The 23,415-nt window shown below is 48.1% G+C and overlaps 1 protein-coding gene and 1 long non-coding RNA gene across 3 annotated transcripts in view; both read right to left on the bottom strand.

Moving 5' to 3' along the window:
- The window catches only part of LOC135407446 (uncharacterized), a 274,027-nt gene that overhangs the window by 186,438 nt on the left and 64,174 nt on the right, over positions 1–23,415 (bottom strand). The window lies entirely within an intron of this gene.
- The window catches only part of PAX5 (paired box 5), a 123,056-nt gene that overhangs the window by 97,457 nt on the left and 2,184 nt on the right, over positions 1–23,415 (bottom strand). Inside the window, exons 2-5 of one of the 2 annotated variants that reach the window (XM_064640985.1) lie at positions 21,051–21,216; positions 16,473–16,670; positions 12,477–12,541; positions 10,375–10,503 (exon numbers count right to left, since the gene is read on the bottom strand). In XM_064640985.1, the coding sequence (XP_064497055.1) occupies positions 10,375–10,503; positions 12,477–12,541; positions 16,473–16,670; positions 21,051–21,216 (558 nt within the window). Of the gene's footprint in view, positions 1–10,374; positions 10,504–12,476; positions 12,542–16,472; positions 16,671–21,050; positions 21,655–23,415 lie in introns of those variants that run through there. The other variant, XM_064640984.1, reaches the window with a different exon arrangement.

Raw genomic sequence — 23,415 nt, 5'->3', positions numbered from 1 at the left:
AGCATCTGTAGCCTTTGGCTTGCTCTGTTCATCAGAATCTCTGAAGTCCTTGTCTATTGGAAAGTGTCCCTGCCCATGACAGGGGGGTCAGACTAGATGGCCTTTAAAGGTCCCTTCCAACCCAAACCATTCTTTGATTCTACGACTCTAAGTCCTATGAGAGACATCTTTTTACTGGCTTTGTGCCTGTTTACAAGATGTTGGAGTACCACAATGACAGGGTTGCTGGAAGTTTCTGAACAAACAAAGCTTTGGTGAGAGCCGCGCATCCCTACCCAGCCCATGACTAAAGAAATTCAGAGAGCAGTGGATGCAGCCTACAGATAGTTTGTTGTGGCAGCACCCCACTATAGAGCTACAGGGAAGCAGTTTTATGAAGATGGAATGCCCACATGATAAGAAAGCTGTTGCATTTCACTGATGTTAGTCCCTGATTTCCAGTCAGTCCCGGATACTGAGATCAGCCGGATCAGCTAGATAGGAGATTTTAACTGGATTTCCTTTCAACACAAGGGCACCTCAAGATTTTCCCAACTTAGTCTTCCTTTTCCATCTGCAAAGTCTGCTCAAGTAAAACAAGAATAAGAAGAGGGATTTGGCTATTTGCAGTGTATATGAACGTCCCAAAGCTCCTGCTGATTGCTGATGATGACTGTACAGGCGCAGGTTGCCCATGCCTCAGGATGTGCATGCACACAGCCTAAGTACTGGGGGTGATGGCATGTTGCCATGTCCTGCACACACTGAATCATAGAATCATAGAATCATAGAATAGATTGGGTTGGAAAAGACCTCCAAGATCATCAAGTCCAACCCTTGATCCAACTCCAATTACTATATCATGGCACTAAGGGCCATGTCCAATCTCTTTTTAAAAACCTCCAGGGATGGTGAATCCACCACCTCTCTGGGTAGGCCGTTCCAATGCCTGATAACCCTCTCTGTAAAGAATTTCTTCCTAACATCTAACCTAAACCTCTCCTGGCAGAGCTTGAGCCCATGTCCCCTTGTCCTATTGTTGGTTGCCTGGGAGAAGAGACCAACCCCCGCCTGGCTATAACCTCCCTTCAGGTAGTTGAAGAGAGTGATGAGGTCACCTCTGAGCCTTCTCTTCTCCAGACTAAACAACCCCAGCTCCCTCAGCCTCTCCTCATAGGACTTGTGCTCAAGTCTCTTCACCAGCCTCGTTGCTCTTCTCTGGACCCGCTCCAGCACCTCAATATCCTTCCTGAACTGAGGGGCCCAGAGCTGAACACAATACTCAAGGTGTGGCCTCACCAATGCAGAGTACAGGGGAAGAATCACTTCCCTGCTCCTGCTGGCCACACTGTTCCTGATGCAGGCCAGGATGCCATTGGCCTTCTTGGCCACCACTGGCTACACTTGAGCCAGTTCATATACTCTTAAAAACATATCTTCCCTTGTGTTCCCAGAGCAAGACTTGTCCCGGGATTTGTGCTCCAGCAGAGCACTCAGCAAATGCTGCCTTTGTAAGCACTACAGCTCTCTGAGCTCTCTTGTGTTCTCATCGCTATACCATGAGAAATTTATGAAGGGGTATTTCTTGATTTCTGGCACATCCAGGAAATACAGACAGCCTGTAGGTCTGCAGTCCAGTGCTCCTGAAGACTCAATATGACCAGCTATTCACGTAACTAGCTAAAACCCACACAAAGTGCAAAATGCAGTCACCATGTCTGGTGTAAGTAAACCCAAATGGGACTATTCTGCAAACACCATGACAGGCCAAAATGGGCAGGATTCAATCAATACTGCACAAGCACCTCTAGCAATGAACAACCCTCATGCAAACAGTACACACAAAGACCATGGCAGACAAAAACTGAACTGAAGAAAGCCTCTTGTCTCAAGACACCTCCATTTTCTGCGTCTCACTGATTTTGCACTGTCTGCTTATAATGAACTTCCTGATTGGCAGCAACAGCAATTACAGCTTAAAATACAAACTCCAGAGCTTCCCAAAGCACCAACAGAGAAAAAGTGGTTTTCCACTATCATTTAGGATTTCAGGAGGCTGTCATTTCAGCCAAAGAAATAATTCTGACTTTAAAACCCCAATAAGCTCGAATCAAATCTTGCTCCAACTGCAAAAGCAAATTTGAGTTCTTACATGATAATCCTCGCACTAGGGCTGCATTTTGTGCAGCCATTGAGAAGGCAGATGACCTGCCATTACCTGCAGAACTGTTTACTGCTCCCCCAGGGGCAGGAGCAGACTTGGAAGGAGAAGGAAGACCCCGGCCAACTCGCACCCCCACCCTGGTGGTCACCCCAGCAGGCAGAACGAACACAGGACAAGGTGATGGGAAAGTCATTACCTCTTCTGGGGGCAAGGGGGAAGCCTGACACAAAAATACATGATATTTGCATAGCTTCAGATACCACAAAGGTGCCAAATCATTTACTTAATGACATGACACTGGACCTTTCATGCGGGAATACCCTCTGCGTCTTTTCAAGCACCGCCTGCAAATGGCCAAATCTCTATCTTCCAGGATAAACAAGGCTGAGCCACTGCAGCTCCCCTAAGCTCCCCAAACACATTTGAAGTACAAGCATTTGTTTTAACAGCACAAATGTATGCTGACAGTCCCAAGCAAAACTGATGTACAAATAGGGAAAAAGGGAAAAAATCCAGCATCGCACACCATGACAAAAAGCATGTGACCCTTCTCTCACAGAAATGCCTCACCCAAGAGCATTGTGTGAAGAAAAGTCACAAAACTAACCAGGTAGACCACCAAAAAGCCAAACAATCTTTTCTTCATTTTGTTCTTCAGTTCTCTGAAAGGTCTCTATCATCATTTAAGAGGTGAAAAACTGTTTGTGAAAGTCTGTGAGTAATATAATTTATCCAACCTAAGACAAAACTTTTATCACCTCTCTCTGTATATACACGTAGGTGACAGATGCATTAGAGGCACATAGATACATGCTCTCTGCAGGTACATAGGTACATATGTGCACTGTGACAGTACCTCAGCATTTCTTCCTCTCTGGATTCTACCAATTTCTCGGTAAATCAGAATGATCTTGCTTGTGACTTTTCCACTTTATTTTATATTAGCATTTATAACAAATATCCATCAAAACTGACAAGTCAAGTCCTGCTTGTCCACAAAATTGCTTCTTCTTTGGAAAATGCATTCCCACAGAAGAATCCTGGCCAGACCCGATACTGGCACTGTCAGGATGATCTGTTGAGTCACCTAAACAGAATTTTAGCTAAACCTACATGGTTGTTTTTTGAAAAACATCTAGCACTCAACAGCTCCTGATGTGAATAGCTGGAACAACAGCAGGGCTTTAAAGAGTGGTGGAAGTCTGGGCTTTTAATTAACATAGCTCCAGGAAAATCTCTGCTCTGCTGAAGCCAGTGGCAAACCCACAAGGCTTCACCCTGGAACCAGAGGAGAGCTCTCTAGAAAATAGGGGCCCCAGGGACTGGATTAGGAGAAACGCGACAAACATGCCTGATACGCACACAAGAGAGCTGATAAACCCCTCATTCAGAAGGGGCAGCTGTGTTGGCAGAGAGTTTTCCTGCACTGAGTTGCGAACAGGCTAGCATCACCAACAGCCAGGGCAAAACCAGCCCATCCCTCCACACCTCTCAGGCATGAGGGCATGGGGACATCCCCCTCTGAGAACAGCTGCCTGCCAGCCACTGCCATGTACCTGGCCATGCTCATGTCCACAGGGACCCCACAGGAGTCATCAGCTGGAAGCAATACCCCAGAGCCAGGGATGCAGGTAGTCCCAGGCATCCAGCATGCTTGCAGCTCGGAGCATCACAGAGGAGGTGGGAAGCACACTGATGGCTAAGAGTGTGGAATGCTTCACTGTTCCACAGAACTGAACGGCTTCGTCTGAGGAGGACTTCAGCCCACAGGCTCCCTGACCCAGCCAGCAGAGCCTGATCCTTCCCAATCCACTGTCCTGTATGAGCAGCACTCAGGTGAACACATTGCCCTCAAACAACAGAAGAGCTCAGTTTGGATGCTGAAATGGCTTTTTGTTTCATTTTCATGCATTTAGACATTCAGAACTTTCTCGGAAGCTAAGACTATGTAATTTTAGTGCTGCTGTAGCAGAGATTTGAACTGAGTCACGTTTATTCTTTTTTCCCTAGAATTTCATGAGGAATGTCAAAATATTCTCTTTTTCTCTCAAAGACAAATCCTGTGCCTGCTGAGCTCCCCTTGCTAATGTCTGGTGGCTGAATCAGCACCAATAAGCCCACAGGTGGGGGGTAGTTCTTGAAACACTCAAAGGTTTTATTATTATGCCTTGGGGCAGTCAAACTCCTCCTCCAGGCATCCACCATCATCCATGGGTGACACCATCACTGCTAGTGTCAAACCAATACTGTCCACATGTGACACCGTTACTGATGGCGTAAATAAAACATTGTCCATGGGTGATATCATCAAGGCTCATGTCAAACTGCCAGCATGGGTAGAGTCTGCTGCCACTTCAGCACATTCAAAATGGACCATGTAAGATACACAAAAGGTAAATATAAAGAGTGAAACAAAAGAAACCCCCCGCTATTCTGGGAAATTATATCCAAGGACGTAAAAGAACAAAAAGCCTCCACCAAGCCACAGATGGCACAGATGAAGCCATCACTGCAATGTAATGGCAAAGTCCACATCAAACTCCTTTTAAAAAGGTGATGTCAGAATCCATGTGGTGATGAAAAAACATCTCTTTCAAAGAGTTAAAGAACTGATGGGACAGCCTACCCTGCACTGCAACCCCTGGAACAGAACCCCGAACACAACAGACAGTCTGCATCAGCAGGAGAAATTCAGAACAGTATTTACTGACTCTGCAAAACCCCATTCCCTTCAAATGCTTCATCTCATTATAGTCATGTAGTCACTGGACTTGTCCGCTGGGGTAAAAACAACTCCAGTGAGTAAGCGCTGCTGAAATGGCACTAGAAATCATTAAAGTAAACTCCAACACTTCCCTGGGACTCTGCAGCACCTAGTCCACATTGGACTTTGGAGGCCACTGACCTTCTGTCATGCAGCCTCTGAGACATTTGTGCCCACATCCCTGCAAACCTCTGCCTAGCTGTGAGTGGAGCTTCTTGTTTCTGTCCATCTGGGAAAACACAGTTGATGGGCCTGCTATGGAGGAAAGTCACAAGATGCAGAAACACTCTGTTTTATCAATTCTTACTCATGTTTAGTTGTGTTTGCTCTGCTTTTCCCTGTCTCTCTGTCCCCAGACGTGTCACTGACTCGGTGAGATCCTGCTCGCCTTCATCACTGCCTAGAACTTCACCAGCTGATCTCAACAGTGGCCATAGTACTGGTGTCATTGAAAACAACCCCAGTAGCTTCAGCTGCTGCTCAGGTCAGTGCTGCTTGGATACCCAGATGTGCCTAATCCAGGGCATCCCTTCATGAAAATGTGACTGTAAAACAGGATGGTTCTCTAACACATTGGATTGCATCCACCCCTAGTTACCTCTCATTTCTATTAGGGTCCCAGTCCCTCTTGGAGGCTTATCCTCTTAGACAGAAGGCTGTGACCCAAACACCTGGAAATATACCATGTCTGTGATTAAAAGCAAGGCATTTTTCAGAGTTCAGTTGAGGAAATAAAGCACCAGCGCTTACATCATTGCACTAGATGCTGACAACAACATCAGGTTATGATTGGTAAGAATGGAAACAAAACAACTGGTATAAGTGGAGGTCTCCTGCCACACTGGTTTCAATTCCCCAAACTGCTCCACTTCTGAGAAGACTCCATAAAGGTAAATTTGAAATATAGTCTGCTCTTTGGTGCAGGTACTTAAATCTGATAAACCTCTCCTGCAGCAAGAAAGGGAGGGTTGGGAGCATTCCATGCACCATTTGTTGAGGGTGTCTTGTTTAATTTGAGCAAACAGGGCCATAGACACTTTGCTGTCAGGCACTCATGGATGCATGTAGCCTTTTGCTCTAACCAGCTGCATTTACACAAGGAAAGCACACAGGCCAACTGGTCTAGCACACCCCATGTCCCTGCAGGGAAACTGCATTATCTTCTGTGTCACCAGGGCAGTGGCACTGTGCTCCTCCATGCCAACCCCTTTGTTAGCAGACAGTAGCTGAGAGGATGCCAGCTTGCATACTCTAAAATCAGACCAGGGCAGTGACAACCCTATAGCGGGTTTTGTTGGGTTTTTTTCCAAAAGCTGAAATTTGATGATCCTTGTGAGTCCCCTCCAACTCATAGGATATTCTATGATTCTATGATTCTAACTATAGCAGGATGGGCCAGATGACATTTGTGCCTACACATTGATGGTCTCTATTTTAGCAGCATAGAAGTAGTGTTAGTTGGTAGACATGACAGACATCCTGAACTTACAGAGCAACTCTGTATGCAAACAGATTTCAGGCTGGCTTGGCTGCTGCTCATGTTCACCCACTGCCCTTATTACCTGCCAGTATCAGAGATTTCTGCACATTTCTGTGTCAGAAGTGAGAACTCAAGCATACTTCTGTGTTCTTGGACTGGGCTAAGCTGCTAAAGCATGTAAATCTCTAGGAGTGAAAAAACAGGGGGCTAGTAGAAGACTCACAGTCAGGCATACACACTCCAACATAACATGCAGTATTTGCTCTAAGGGGTATCATTCCCATCTGGAGGAATGGTTTGTGTTTTGCAAAAAGCAAGGAGGAACCACAAGGATGGAGATTCCCATGATTATTCCAACTCCTGTTCATAAACCCACTGGCAACCAGTCTCATCTCTCTGCAATGGTACAGGAACAAGCCTCTTCCCACAGTCCCAGGGCAGCCCTGGCAGCAATCACAGCTGGAGCAGAACACAAATGGCAGCTGCCTGCACCAAAGGCGGGGCTCATATGCAAGTGTGCTCAAACCAAGCAGCTCAAGCCCTACACAGACCAGCAAGCAGAGGGCTCTGCATGAGGTACAACAGAACTCCTTCACTCAGCACGTCCCCACAACAGCCAGCATTGCCCCCACACACTGCCCCCGTTCCAGAGAGGTGAACACTCTTGGAAAGGACCAGCAGGCACAGTGTGTCTCTCATAGAGTACAGGGCTGGCTCTTGGGAAAGCAGGAGTCCTTTGGTGGAGGGATGCCACTCTGCCACAGAGACAGCCTCAGCTCTCAAGGAGACCCCAGATGAGAGGCACATTCCATGTTTCGGGCACACATGCTTGTTCCAGGCTCTCTCTCAGCTGGGGTTACACAAACACAGTAGGCCCATCACACTTGGCCTTAAGCCCTTCTGACATCTCTCTCACACCTGCACAGCTCTGCAGGATGGAAATCAGGGCTGTGAAAGAGAGGACTGAAGGGAGAAGGAAGGGTGCGCTCTACCTTACCATGCACTGACCCTTCTTTACCCATCATCCTCAGAGCACACTTCAGAGCACTCCAGAGCAGCCCAGCAGCCTCCTTCATCCCCAAAATATGCCCTGGTCTCCTATGCACCCACCTGGGGACGAAGCTCCCTTTTGCCCTCTTCTCAGTGCTTGACAAGGATTATTTAACCCCACCTCAGAAAGCTTTGACTTCTGAACAGAGGATGCGCAGCACTTCCCAAAATATATACCCTGTCAGGTGTCATTATGAGACCACCACTCCCTACCGTGGCCAGTGCAGTGTAATCTGTCCCTGTGTGTCCACTGGCTGTGGGCGCTAGATGGAGCGTTCAGATTGTTCTGACTCGGGGTCTTGCTGTCCTAAAACAGACCCCATTCAGGGCAGGCACCACAGCACAATGACTCCAAGCACCCCTATCACCCATCTGCACCTCTACAGGCCTTCCCTGAGCCATGGGGCCAGGCAAATGTGCATCCACAACACTCAAGAAGGCAATCTGCAGGCAGAATAGCAAGGCTGGTGCCCAGCATCCTCTACTGCTGGAGGTTGCAGTGTTTCTCTGCCTTGTTACAGAACAGCCTGCTCTTCGTGTCAGTCTCCAGTAGTATGTCCTTTAACCACAAGTGAAAGCAACCGATCCCCCACGAAGACACATCTGCTCCAAGTCCATATTACAACAGGGAAAAAAATTACACCTTCAGCTATGTAAACCAACAAAGACTGTCTGATTTGGCTTGCCCCTGTTGCTACTCAGCAAGCTTCCCACTGGGTTAAAGACTGGTGACATCTGCTAAAAAATTGTCAAGAGTAAGGAGAACAAAACTGGGTAATGAATCACACCAAGTGTTCAATGCAGCTGGAAGATGGAGGGGCGAGTCCACCCACCTCACCCCCAGGCCAAGGGTAGCCAGAACAGCCAGACGAGTGCTACACAGCAGGTGGCTCCAGCAAACGTGCACAGGGAGGCAGAGCAGCAGGCATGCACCTTCCAACAGCTATCAAGAAACGGCACATCACAGCAAAGGACACGATGTGAGGGGTTTGCTGCTGAGGGAGCCTCTTCAAAGTCACGAAATGGTAAAGTTAACTCTGCCCCCTTGTGCATCTACATCATGATACAGGCCATAATTAGGTGACATGCTTCTCCTCTTTGCGTCAGAGGCATATATAGCAGATACAACCCAGTTCCCTGTCACCTGCAGCACAGAGCTTTGGGACACCTCCATGGGCACCTCACACACACTCGGACCCATCCAGAGGGACCTTGTGCTAAGCAGGATGGGGAGGGGTTATGGATGCTCCTGGGGATCCTCCCAACAGACAAAGACGTTGGAGTACTTGACTATGCCTCTTCAAATCTGTAGCTCTGAGCCTATTATAAAAGCAGCTTAAACAGCCTGCTGAGGACAGCATTACTGTCCGGCTTAGGAGCTCGAAAACCATGACTCGTCCTGCCAGACTGATGGGGGGTGCTTAGATATCACATGCTCACTTCTAGATGTGAACTGGCAAAAGCTGGGGAGGTTCTCAGTCCTGCTTCTGGGAACTGCTTTTGCTTTTCAAGGAAGAACTTCATTCTTTTCTCTGCTGTTAAACCAGAGTCTTCTCACAGGCACCCAAAAACTGGCAGCTCAGGAGAGTGCTGTGACACAGAAGCCATGTGGTCTCAACACAGGCAGCCTCTCTCCTGACTTAGCTGATAAAATACAAAACTTCCACCCTACCTCCTTTAATGCATATATTTAACTAAGCACCTGTGGCCCGGATTTGGAAAAAAGTATCAGATGTACAATCACAGACTTGAGTAACAACAGCATATTCAGCAAGTCCCTGAGCACAGGGACATTTGTACTCCCACCATCAGACCAGTTCTCACATAGCTGACATTGACCCCGTCAACCTCTGGCAGTTTTCCCGCCAGTTTCAGTAAATCTAGCTCGACTCTGATCATGTGCTTCCACTAAAGCATCCACAGGCGCATCATCCTGTTTGTGCAACTCAGGCACCAGGTTGCTGGCATGATTTTAGCTGTGTTTCCCCCAGAGAGGGGGGGTTAATGCCACTACAGCTTCATCACACCCACCCACCACCCCCTCCATCCCGGAGGGGTTGGGCAGCGGGGGACAGCGGGGGCAGTGCAGGGGTGCAGATCCATGCAGGCTGCAGGGCAGTGCTGGACCCACACCAGCAGCAGGAGCTGAGGAACATGAGTGCTCCTCAGAAGACGCAGAAGTCTGACACAGCAGGAAGGGGATTCCTCCTCGAGGAGACTTCCACATCCTCCACTGCAGCATCCCCGCTATGGCTCTGACATCCCCTCCACTTCACAACCACAGCCTCAGCTCCTCTCTTTAAGCTCTTACAAAATGAAAGGAATGGTCCTTCTAGTCCATCTCTGGTACCCTTCTCTCCAAAGCATTGCTTTCAGTAAGATGCAGAACAAAACAGGACCATAAACCTCGTGGTGGATCTGAGGAGTACTAGCAATATCCAATCCCAAAAGGCTGTGCTCACTTCCACCCTCCAAGACTGACAAAAGCCCCTGCTGAGAAGGACCCTAGGGAAACATCATGGCAGACAGCTCTGCACTTTATTTTCTGTCTCTTTGTGGCTATTTCCTCTTTCAGATGTCCACAGAGTCAACACAATAGTGACTCTTCCCCTGTTCCCTGGCAGGAGGAAAATGTTCCACAGCTAGGACAAGGGTCTGGTTCAAAACTGACTCACTCACTGCCAGAGCTTTCTGACACACTCAGACAAGACCCTCCTCAAAGAGGTCCTGCTCCTGGCCACTGGCTCACTTCAAAAGTCCCTGACGTGGCTGTGACCTTGGCACAGTCCTGCTGAAAAAAACCAAACCGCACCACAGCCAACAGCAAGAGATGTCCACAGCTCCATCACATCACACACACAGAGCACCCACCCCAGCCCCAGCCCACCCTTCTGGCCACGCATCTGTGCACACCCCCAAGAAAGCAGCTCCTGGTACCTTCGTCCCGCTTGCGCTTGTTGTTCTCGGTGCTGGGGGAGGCGATTCCCAGGATCCCACTGATGGAGTAGGATGAGCCAGCAGAGTCAGTGGTGACAGAGGACACCTGGGTGACAGATCCCGTGGAGGCTGCAAGGCAAGGACAGGCAGTCAGTCACAGGACAACATGGGCACCAACCTATCCAAAAGCCACTGGCCCCCATGGCATGATGGAGGTGGGCCGGGGCTCTGCCAGCCACCATTGCTCCTCCAGCTCAGGAAGGACACTCACCTAGACTAACTACACCCAGTCCAACCCAGCTGCATGCCACAGGAGCCCAGTGCAGCAGTGGGAGCAGAGGCACGGTCAGCCCTCGCCCCTATCACAAGGGGCTGGGTGCATGCACTGTGAGATGGGAGGTGCTTTTCCTTTAGCAGTGAGATATCCCACCCCTCTCGAGGCTGGCGGGGAACACTCATTGCTTGGGGGAGCAGAAACCACCCAGTGATACAGCAGCCCATGTCACCAGCAAAGGCGGACAGAGCTTTGTGGGAACACAGCCATGCAGAGAGAAAGGAGCTGCCACAAAAAGGGTCCTGGGACAGGAACCTCCTTGGAGTGGAGCAACCCGCATTTACTGTGCTAGGTGTGGTTCCTGCATCCTGATGAACCACCTGGCCAATGAAGATCCTGCACAGCTGGGGTTGCCCACGGATGGACAGCTGAATGGCCCTGAGGTTCCCCAAAATATAAATAAAATCCACTTGGCTTTGGTAGAGCCCTCAGGAAAGGGTACTGGGTGTGTCCACCAAGGGAGATCACTCATCACAGCCAACATCAGCCTGGAGTTGCCACACCACTCTGCAAACACTGACAACATGATGCCGTGGGAGTCCAAGGTTGCAAGGAAGCAGGCAGAGGAGGGAGCACACCATCAACTTGATCAGCTCATAGACTGAGCCTGCCCTGCCACGTCCTTGCATCCTAAAAGTCACTGTGCAGACCACCAGGACAGGGTGCGGAGATATGCTGCAGGACCACACTGAAGACCCCTAGCCACAACTCACACAGAGCACACTAGTGCTGCCTTTATCAACTCCAATCCCTGAGAGAAAAGATTGTTCTTCTCTTCCCTGCTCTTGTTTTTCTCAAGGAGAGACAGGCCTTAAGCCACCACAGCGAGATAAGGCATGCTTTTCCTCCATGAGATTGTTTTGTCATTTCCTAGAGAGAAAGGCTGATGACATGGGGTCTGCAGTGTGACTTTCTGAAAAGCCCAAAGAGCGGAAGCGACTCTGCAACTTCTCTCTCTGTCTCAGCACATCCTTCCCAAGCATGTGGTACCAAGAGTTTCATCAAATCACAGGTAACAGCACAAAGGCAGAGAGGAGCTAGGGCCCCCAGACCATCTCCTGCTGGGCAAGGGCAGACCTGTGCCACGGTGGGTTTCATGGAACAGGGACAGAAAGAAAGCAGCCCTGAGCCCTGACTGAGCCCCTCAATCCCCGCCACATCGCAGCACAGCAGCATCTACCCCCCACAGAAAGACACTGTCAGCCAGGGGGAGGGCTGAGGGTGCCTCACCAGCCTGGGTGTCTCCCTGTGCCAGCATCACCTGCCTAAAGGCACAGCACCACTGCTCTGCAGCTGAATTAAAAGTTTCAGAAAGTTTTGCTACCTCTTCACTCAAGACTGCAACTGCACAAAGAATTATGGAAGGGATAGCTGATAGACGAAAAAAACACATTCAAAACTACTTACTGACTAATGATGCAGAAAATGTTATGAATAAGTATCCCTTTCTTGATTTATTACTTTAATTATCTGACATTCTATAGACCCCCATTAGTGGGGTTTTTTTGGTTTAGATTTCAATTTTCTGTCTCATGGTGAAAGCTATTTATCATAATAATCAGTAAAATTCAAAACCTTTTAGCAGTATTTATAAAATTCATTTACTATGTTCAGCCCTTGGAGAATGACAAAGAAGGCACATTAGCACGTGTGCTGAAGTGTTTTATGCAGAATTATCTGTCCATAAGAATGATTAAAAGTTCTCTAGAATATTTGTAAGCCATTGTGTGTTTTTTTTAATATATTTTTTTAAAAAAGTTTTCCTTACCTATGCTGTGACTGGAGGCTGGTACCTGCTGATTGGGTGGCTGCTGCACCTTCGTCCGTATGATCCTGTGAGCAGTGGAAAAGAAACAACCACTTAGCATTAAGCACACAATTGTAGGGGGCATCAGACACTATTTTTTCAGTGCAGAACAGCTATATCAGTACAAAAATTCCCTTCATGTGTATGCTCCCCTTGTCATTCATGGAAATATCAAAGTCTGATGAATAGATCCAGGACTACATTTGTGCCCCTAGCCTCTGCCATTAGGGACATCGGGGTGACATTTCACAGAACCATTTTGTGATTTTATTCAGGTTGGAAGGGACCTAATGGGTCATCTGATCCAATCTCCCTGCTCAAGCAGGGTCATCCCAGAGCACATTACACAGGATTGCATCCAGATGGTTCTCAGAATGCTTCAGAGTTTGATGCTTTGGTGTCTCTGAGGATCCAGTCCTCACTACCCAGGAAAGTGACATCCATCACTATCTGGGCAACCGCCAGGCCAGCACCCCCTCCCCAGGAAGCTGGACCTCTCTGAGCCCAGAGGTCCCAGCAGGCTGTGGTTTGCACTCTTGGGTGATGGGACACTTTTGCAAGGCTGTCCCTAGACTGCCCCAGCTATGGCACTCACACACCTTAGAAAAGGAGCTGCTTAGCCAAATTATTATTAAAAAAAAAAAAAAAAAGACATGTGGGAACGAATGTCAGTCTTAAAACCTGAATGTCCACACTGGGGACATCAGTCTCTGGTCTGATTTATATTTGCGCCAATCAGGAAAAATTCAGAGATACAGAAAAAGCAAGTAGGCATGTGTGGTGGTGCAGGACAAAGGGCACCAGCTACAAAGAGAGATGCTGGGGAGATGCTACACACAGTGCTCACCTGCCCATGTGCTATGGAAAAAGAAAAGACAGGGTCAAAAACACTTCCAGAGATCACACAGCTCTGCCTCTGACTGCAGCAGAGGTGGAAGGGGCTGGAAGGAGTCATGTCCTTGGCTCACCACACATTCCCCCGCTTCAGGCACTGCTAGCACAGTAGCAAGGCCACAGTGAGCATTTCTTCCCTCTGTGCCAGACAAACTCTCCCCCATTCCTGCCTGCCATGTATCTGGAAGACGGGAGAGGAGGGGGCGGAACGGGCGTGGGGGTCACAGGAACACACAGCAGTTCCTTGCTGGAAAGCCCTGCCATGAGCCAGCACAGGGACCACCACTGTTGACACCCAACCCCACCCCAGAAGAGAGTGTTCTGCCATTCCCTTCCCCTCCCAATCCTCAGAGGAGTCCGATGGAATCTGGCAGGGGTTTGGTCTGTCCACAAGCCATCTTTTGGCTGCCAGACCCTGGGTGTCAGGCACGGTCAGTGTATTGGTCCCAGCAGCACAACCCTCAGGACAGTCAGCCCAGGACAATGGGCAGGAACAGCTGTGACAGCAGCTTTAGTGGGGGAGCCAAAGCAATGGAGCCTGCACGGGTGAGAGTGGAAACAGCCCCCTGTACAAGCCTGTCATGGTGAAAGAAGTGTGTCCAGGGCCTTCTGACACATAAACATCTTCATCTCTGGAGGGTTGGAGGGCTAGAGCAGTTTGAAGCAGCTGGACAGCTCTCAGCTTATTTGGGCAAAGCTAATCACAATGATTAATTAAGTCTTAATCACAGAGACTTGCTCCTGCTATGGAAGAGTGGCCTGTTATTAATATTAATGTTATTAATTAATAACAGTAATTATTATTTACTCTTATATGCGGTTAGCAGCTAAACTCATCTGGTAAAAGGCTCCCTTGGCAGCGGGGATGTGCTGGGAATAGCCCATTCCCATAGCCCCAACGTTTCGCAGGAGCACCATCAGCATCCTGGGAGGGAACAGCACAGCTTCAGGGAAGCCCCCTGCACCATGGCGCAGGGGGACAACGCAGCGGCCCTGTCCTTCTCTGTGCAGAAATGCCAGCTGCAGGAGGACAGGAACTATGCTGCAAGATCTGGGTGGGCTCAAGTGTGCAACAACCAGGCAGTCCCTGATTTGCACCTCAGTGGAGAGCAAGAGCATCATGGGCACAGGGCTGCATCCTTCCCACTCCAGCAAAGTCTCAAAATATATACTCAATATTAAATATGAGCATAAAGATCACAGACTACTGGAACTGGAAGGATTTAGCATTTAAGCCGAGTGTTTTGATCTGAATTCAAAGTTCTTTGTCACATGGCTGTCCAGACTGGGTTTTCAGGATGAGGTCCTAGGCCAACAAAAACTATTCTCCAGCTACACCGACTGATTAAAACAGATTGCATGCATTTCTTAAAAGGTATTTCAAACCTTTGAGAAAAAAAAAGATTTTAGCAGATGAGAAAGAATTGGATTTGCAGCAAAAAAACTTGGTGGTGGATCATCAAATGGGTTTCTGATACAAAGGCAGTGGGGATGTGGGCATTCATGAGTGTGGGAACACACAAGAACACAGCAAGAGAAACATGGAAACTGCCTCAAAACCAGACTGGAAGCTACTTAAATCTCCCTTTTTCCTAAAGATGTGAGTGCCCTTTTTGTAGTTTTTTGGAGGATGTTTTAAGTTCTCCTATACAAACATAGGACTGCTTACAGCACCCACACTTCTCACATGACCCCATCTGACGCTAATGGAAGCAGAGCTTTCCCTGAATTATTTGATATTTTCCTTTGTTTTTCCTCGTATCTGTATTATTTTTCAAGCTCTCTTTAAAACTGAAGACACCATGTCCATATTTACTACATGCTGCTCTAGAGCCTCAACAAGTCAGGGTTCCCAGGCAACAGCAAGGGCCATGCGTGAACTGATCCACTTTCGATACACGAACGTGTGACTCAACGTTCAGTCCATCAAGGCAGAGACTGCGCTTTCTGCTAACGCTGGGGAAGCCACTCCGGCTACTCAAGCGGCAACTCCATGAATGCAAATCAGGTTGTGATAGCCAATAAAAGAATATTGCATCAATTTATTTCATGTCTGTGGACACAAATGAGACACTTTATAGCAAGCTGCATTTGAAGGATTTGCATGCAGTTGCACAAGTGAAAATCATCTCACCAGAGAAGTGAGGTGAAAGCCTGGTGCAGAGTGAAAACGAAAGAACTCTGCTTGCCGTGGGGGTGTGTGAGGCTGCCCAAGCACTCTGCCATCCGAGTATTCATCCTTTACTGTTGCTCTGGCAGGGCTGGAGCCATCATGAAGTATTTCACTGGGTTTTCCTAGCACCAGCCTTATACATTGCTCAACTCGGGAGGAAGTGGTGAGCACAGAAGGTGTAACAGAGAAGGTAGTAAGTTGGAGCCCCTCCAGACCCCCCTGCAAGCCCAGCCCTGACTGGTAAGGTTGTAGCAAAACTCCCAAACACAGGACTGAGGCTTCAAATGAGATTACCTTGCATTTTTACAAAAGCAATTCAAGGCCACTTAAGTGCGTCCATGTAACAAGCAGATGGCTGAGGTCCTTGGACACCATTAACCAAACTCTCCTGGTGATATTCATGCTGAGCATAGGCCTGGGCCAACATCACCAACAAAAAACAGGTGTCAGGGGACAGAATGGCATCCATGCCTTGAGCTCCCCTGTTTCCCAGATGACTGCCACCCTACTCAATGGCCATCTCAGCTTCCCTTCTGGGCAAAGCATGTCCCACTGAACCCCCACCACACTGAGCAGAACTGGGGCTTCATTCAAAGCAAACACACAGGGTCGTTCCCAGCAAGGTTCCCCCATTCACAGACTCGGGAAAGAATGGGAAAGAAGCAAAAGCTGGTAGCAGAACCTGTCCACTCCTAGAAAACGCTCATCGTCTGTGATGCTTCAGCCACCGAAGCAAGCCCACAGCTGCTCCCCAGCCCCAAACACCTCAGGGAAACACATGAAGCTACTTTTCTTGCAAACAGCCCCAAACACCCAGTCATACTAAAAGACAAGGATGCAAAGACAGTGCTTCCGTGGAGCATCCACCCCAGGACCAGATCGAGCTTTACCTGTTAATGGAACTGACACTAGGCACGGTGTCATTGTCACACACTCGCTCAGCAAGGAGCCTGTCCCTGATCTCCCAGGCAAACATGGTGGGATTTTGGCGTTTGTACTCTGCAATTTTTTCGACAACTTTGGGTGTGGCGACCTTTGGTTTTGATCCTCCAATCACTCCAGGCTTAATACTCCCGGTTTCATAATACCTGGGACAACATCCAAAACAAAGCTTTAGTTATCACACACAGACAGAGAACATGCTCTGAGATTTATAGAGAACATCACTTCAAGGTAACCAAAGCCCAGCAAAACCTGAGATACATCTTCACTTTCACATACACATTTTCTGCCTATGTAGTGCTTTATCACCTAATAGATTAACTTATAGTAATTGGAATTGGGCCTCTGGATACAATATATATTTTTCTGTAATAGCAAGACAAAAGAAACAATGCAAGATTAAAGGGCATGCTGAGATCCAAAATTAACTGAAAATGTGTGTTATTAATCAGCAGTACTGGCAATAATAAAAACAAATCACACCAAAGAACACTTTTTGCAGTGGACTCTTCGGTAGCAAATTACTGCTTCTACAGAAATTCTCTGTCATTAATATCTACAGCTTGCTATCATTTCAGAGCAAAATAATGGCTAGGTATTCTATTTTATTTGCACATCTGGAATACCTATGCCAGCATATCTTTTTTCTATTTTATGGTTTGAATATGCATATTAGAGTTTTAATAGTTCATGTTTTTTAAATGTATTTTTTTCAGCATTATGTTTTCACTAGTATCAATCACAATTTTTGAGGGAAAGGGAGCTGCCTGCACTCCAGAGGGATCCAGCTGATGCGGGGATTGGTTTCTGTGACCGGCTCTTCCTCAGGTGCAGCATCATCACCCCCACCAGCAACTCTGCTGATGCCATGCCCCCAGGAAATGTGGAGAATGGGATCCCTAAACCAACAGAAATCTGGCAGAATTCTTCACAAATAAAGCACACAAGAGCAACTGCTTTTGGTAGTTTTGCAACAATACACCAACTGAGATTCCTGGGCCAGGTGAGTCTCCCCTTTTAATAAACAAAGTATCGAACACGCTGCTGAGAGCAGAAGTTGCACCTTGTCTGATGAGGGCCAGAATGGAGAGCAAGAATGAGACCACGCTCTTCTCTGCTGCGGTCGGAATGCTCCATGCAGAAGGCTGTTTCCCAGGCCTGCACTTCTTTGTATCTTGTGACCAGATAAAAAACAAGCCCCGTGCCTACCTTCAGCCACCACACCAGCGGCCCCAGTTCTGCACATCCCTTTCATATAGAGCAGACCCCAACTCCGTCAGCGTCTCGACCGGACGCCCACCGAGCTGCACTCTCAGGAGCTCAAACGTGACCACTTGCTGCTCCACACCCATATTTCTAACTCAGAAGAAACTCTCAAGCAAGAATATAAGACTGCTTATTAATATATTTTCTCTGCAGCTATCTGACATAATCATTACATTAAAAAAACCCAGAAATTAATTCCCCCATCTTTCCAGCCTGAACAAAGCACAAACAGTCTGCACAGCCAAAGTCTGCCTCACTGAAACACACAACTGTGTTCATCAAATTTCTGCCAGGCTACCTGTCTTCCAGTCTTTCTGTATGCAGGGCCTAAAAGTCCTTTAAAGGGACCGACACCAAATTGTTCATACATGTTCTCAGATATTCTGGGTGCAGATGTTGACATGGTTGACCAGTCTCCACGAGCCATTAAAGTAACTCTAAAGCGTTGAGTGTCAGGAATGGGTTAACCTTCCCGCTGCCCCTAAATGCAGCAGGTTTTAGGTCAGAGAGGCAAAATCCAGCACCTTGTGAACTTTCACAAGAACGTGACAAAACAATGGCAAATACAGCCCATAAACCTTATAAAACCTTGCACCCTTTATAAAACCTTGGCTGCTGGCACCTCTCCTGTGAGGAGGATGTAGAAGGCAGCCAGGCAATACCACAAATGCTACCAGACAAAAGTCACAATTTTCTTAGATCCAGTCAGAACGATAGATTTCACAAACATTTCTCAGTGTTTTTCTCCAACAGCACTCGTGGTCAGTGCCCTACACCACAGGTCAAGCCTGGCAGAGAGGAGCATCCCCAGCAGCACCAGACACCATGGGGCACATGCCAGCTGATGCTTTCCCACAGCCAATCACCACAGTAGGAAAGCCACGGTAGCGAAGGGCCTTGACACCACAGTGCTGTGGCTGCGGCCAGCTCACCAGAGGACGAAGCCCTGGTGCCCTCTGGGCAGCAAGACCACTCTCAAGCTAACTCTTTAACTCCTGCCCACTCTCACAGCCTCAAGCCATGCCAAAGCACACGTGAGCCCATGGGAAGGCTCAACTTGCACAAGAGGTGCAGGATCGGGCCCAGACCCTCTTCCCTGGGCACTGGGGGAACTCACAGTGATGGGCACAGCCCTCACACTGCACTGCTGCTGACATCCCTCTCCTCTCCATCCTGGTGATGAACCTGGGGGAAACTGCAGGGCCTGCAGTCTATACAGCTCTGTCATCCTTGGCTCCCATCTCCATTTTAAAGGCAAGAATGGCTGCACATCTTTTCATGCACATCAAGTCAAGGCCTTTTGCTCACGGAAAGTTGCCAAAGCAAGTGGACGGTGGGCACGCCCATGGCACCCTCCTCCGAGGGGTGAGAGCTTCATTTGCCCTGCAACTGCTGGTTCCCTGCCTCTGGGTGTTTTTTAAAGCTGCACTGAGGACTGAAAAATTCTAATCATAAAATTCCCAATGTAAGGATTCCCGTTTTTCACACACATGAACACATATGAAAAAAACACACACAACACAGAGCTGCAATTACAGAGACATTTTACCCACTGTGCTTATTAGTTATGAAAATAATGAGCTATGAAATTCCAATTTATTGTTGACAACTTTAATGACAGAGCTCTGGAGCAGAACTCTGAGCTCTACAGTGCAAATATATCTAGCAGTAGACCTAAACTGTCAAAACTAAAACCACCAGACTTTTTCCTGGTGGGTAAATAAATTGGCAGTTTCCAAGCTATATGTTGGTCCTGATGGGAATTGGTGGCAATTCTGTTGCAGTAGTGATCATGGCCAGCCAAACCACACCAGCCAGGCAGGGAGCTCAGGCCTCTGCTGGCTGAGGGTGCGGAGCCATAAGCGGGTGAAACAGCCTGTGATGGGCAGGATAAAGCCCATGGAAAGTTTGCCTTTATAAAACAGTCAAGGCATCTGTGTTTTCAAAAGTCCACTGGGAAGAATGCATGTAACTTGCCAGTGAAGACATGTAACTTCAAGGAAGGCATGAGAAAAAAAGCAGGGACACTGAGCACAGGCAGCAATGCCGGCTCCTGCAGCTCTGAGACTGAGCAGGGCTGTGGGGGTGCCGCTCATCAGTTTGGGCAGGTAGAGGTAAGGTGGACGGGAAGAAAGTAGTGACAAGAACTCCAAAACCAGGGGTCTACGAACCTGACAAATCTGAACGCTTAAATGACCACCCCGTGGTAAGAAATGCTGTTAATCCAACAGATCCCATGCATGATACTACAAAACAAAAAAGCCTTAACAGTCTCTGCAGCTATGCTGTGTCCAGCAAGTTGGTTAGAAATTGGGAAAGAAAAAGATAGTTAAAATAAAAATAGTAAAATTCTAAACAATGAAATTAACTGGGAAAGTTTAGCAAACACATTGGGAATTAACTTTTCTAGATGAACAAGGAAAACATACTCTGAAAAAAAAATTCAAATTTCTCTTAATATAAGTTGCCCAAGTATGTCTGAATACCTGGGGTTAAAAACCATTTTAACATCATAATTTGTATTAATTAGGTTTAGATTTGTTCACAAAATTTAAAAATTAAAAAAAAAAAATAAAAAAGCGAGGATGGTATTTTTTACCAAAATCTACGTCAAATTTTAAAATGAAACCAGGAAATAAAATGAATTCAGAGTTTAATTTCCTGTGCCATAGTGTTTGGAGCAGCTCCCACCTGAATAGAGGGCTACTTCCAAAATAGCTACAATTAAGATGGTTCCTAGTTTCTTATTGTAACCTGTACTTTCATAATCCAGCAGAAGAATGGAAAAAGATGTTTAATCATAAATAGTAGGACATATTGCAGAGTAGCCTGTATGAGTGCATGCAATGTTGATGAAATGTGTAACGATAGTATTGTTAAAAGACAGTTGTCTTCAGGAAGCAAAACAAGTAACTTCCACAACTTCTACTTTTTTTTCACATTTTGCTGAAGATGACTGCCAGATTTCCTCTCCTGTTCAGAACAGACAGCTGCAGGACATATGCCATATATACAGCAAATACACACGGCATTCTGCACTTAGCATTAGAGTTACGTACAAGAAGCTGTGAAACAAGACACAGTGGCTCTTTCTTTCCACATCAGACATATAAACCCACGAGTGATCAGGAAGCCCTTCTCCTCACTGGACTGATCTCCTGATTTCTACAAGTCTCCGTTTGTTTGTAGCCTCCAGTTCAGGACCAACACCGACACTCTTCTCTTGACGGACACAGAAGGATTCGCCGTCCCCCCATTACCTGCCAAGTATTTTGCTGACACAGCCATGGCTGACGCGGAGCTGCCGGGAGATGTCACACGGTCGGACCCCTTGGTGGGCGAGCTCCACGATCCTTTGGCGAACGACATCTGGGAGGGGGCGGCCATTCACAAAAACACCCCCCAGCTGATTCACCCCTCCATGTCCTGAAACACACAGGGGAGGGGGAGAAGAGCAGGAGAAGAGCTGTGTGAGAGTTTTAGACGTCTCTGCAGAGCAGAACCCCCAGTCCCAGCGCTCCCCGGCTCTTGTCATCGCCTCCCCAGCATCGGTCTGATTTCCCTGAGCAGAGCAGGAAGGCGGCCGCGCTGCCGCAATGCCACTCGCTGAAGGCACACCGGGGCCCCTCGGGGAAGATGGCCACGGGGAATCACGCAGCCGTGCGCGGCACCCCGGGTTAACCCCAATCCTCCTCCCAAAACCTCCTTCACCCAATCACGAACTTCAGGGCAGGCTTGGTGCTGCCCCGTGAAGCGGAGGCTGGTCAGAGCCTCTGGCTGGTCAGTGGAAAATAAGGCTGCGTGATCACTCAGCCCACACAGTGCCTCTGTCTGAACATAGGAGATACCTGAAATGAAACACGCTGTGGTTTTGGTTTTGTTTTTACAGATGCCTTGAATTAATCAAGGGAGAAAAAAAAAAAAAAGAGGAAAATAAAAAGAGTATGATTCTGCTCCTAAAATTTGCGGTAGCCTTTGGAGATATTATGATCCCACAAATAAAGCATGAACACTTGGGCGAGCCCAGTATATTACTCCTATTTGAACAGATTTGCACCGTTCACCTTTAGCAAGGTGAATCATATATATGGTGGGAAACGGAATCCTCTTGGAGGAATAGCAATGAAACTGTGTAAACCCCATGAACACATAATAATCCCATGTACCAGGAGGTAATATAATTAACCCTGATGTTGTTATTCATCCAAACTACTTATATTACAGAGGAGTGGAGAAGCTGAAAACAAGCCACAGGGGCAGTACAGATGCCAATTCTTGAAAAAAAAAAAAATAAAGAAAATCTCTCTATTTGCACAGGGCTTGAACTGTATTGAATAAGCTGACAAGCCAAATGCCTCAGTGTTAAAAAACATAGATTATAGAGAGCTATTTTTATTTAAATCCGGTCATTTCACTATTGATTAACTGCTGTCAAACTTTGCAAACACCTTCTAAAACTGTCAGGACACATAATGAACCCACATGAAAAATGTGATGCTAAGCCCTGTGGTGAGCAGACAAGCGCCTGCTCTGCTTTCTCCGGTGCGAGAGGCAGACTGTGCCAGCAGCTCAGCCAGCCGCAGGCTCGTGCTTCCCTTCCGAGCGCCGGGAGTCCGGAGCGGACTCCGGGGACGGGACTCCTGACCAGGGAGCTGCCGCGGCGCCCGGGACGCTGGGGCTGGGGTAAGGGACAACTCGGTGGCGGAGGCGAACGGGAGCTGCCCCACAAGGCTGCGGCGAACGAGACTTCGGGCTCCTCACCTCTTCTCAGGGCTTTAAGTTCGGGGAATCATGCACAGTGCACTCAGTGTGAGCGGGAAGGTCCTGTGGTGGTGTTCATGCAAGGGGAGAGGGAAGAAGGGGAGAACAGGACAGAAGAAAAGAAAAAGGAAAGAGAAGGGAAAGGAAAAGGGAAAGGGAAGAGGGTGGAAAGAAACGGGAAAGGGAAAAGAAAAGAGAAAAAGGATGGAATGGGAAAGGAAATGGAGAAAAAGAAAGGGAGGAAGGAGAGAGGAGGGAGGCACGGAGGGACGGTGGAAGGAGGGGAGGGAGGGAGGGAAGAAGGAAGGAAAGGAAGAGAGGAAGGAAAGAGAGGTAGAAAAGAAAGGAAGGAAGGGAAAGAGGGAGGAAGCAAGGAAGAAAGGGAGGGAGGGAGGAAGGAAGAAAGGAAGTGAAGAAGGAAGGAAGGAAAGGAAGGAAGGAAGTAAAGAAGGAAGGAAGGAAGGAAGGAAGGAAGGAAAGAAGGAAGGAAGGAAGGAAGGAAGGAAGGAAGGAAGGAAGGAAGGAAAAAGAAGGAAGGGAGGGAGGGAGGGAGAAAGAACATGAAGAAAAGAGTAGGGAAGGCATCATTAAGACATGCGTTTCCTCAGGGAAGTGGCCGACTCTGCCCCCGGAGCCCGTTCCAGCCCCCGGAGGCCGGCAGGGCTCGGGCCTGCCCAGGCCTGGAGCTTAGGCTCTCCAGGCGCCGGGAACAAAGGCTCGGGCCGCCGCCGTCCCTTCCCCCAAACCTGCCACAGCCCCGGGAGCGGCACCGGCTCTCGCCCGCCGGGGCGTCTCTGCCGCGGCCGCGCTCCCGGGTGACTGCTAGTCGGGGGCCCCGTCGGGCCGTGGGCTGCTGGAGCCCGG

This window comes from Pseudopipra pipra, chromosome Z, assembly GCF_036250125.1.
Source record: "Pseudopipra pipra isolate bDixPip1 chromosome Z, bDixPip1.hap1, whole genome shotgun sequence".
NCBI classification, from domain to species: domain Eukaryota; kingdom Metazoa; phylum Chordata; class Aves; order Passeriformes; family Pipridae; genus Pseudopipra; species Pseudopipra pipra.
Note: the sequence above shows the minus strand (reverse complement) of the source record. Positions and strands in the feature narration are given on the sequence as shown.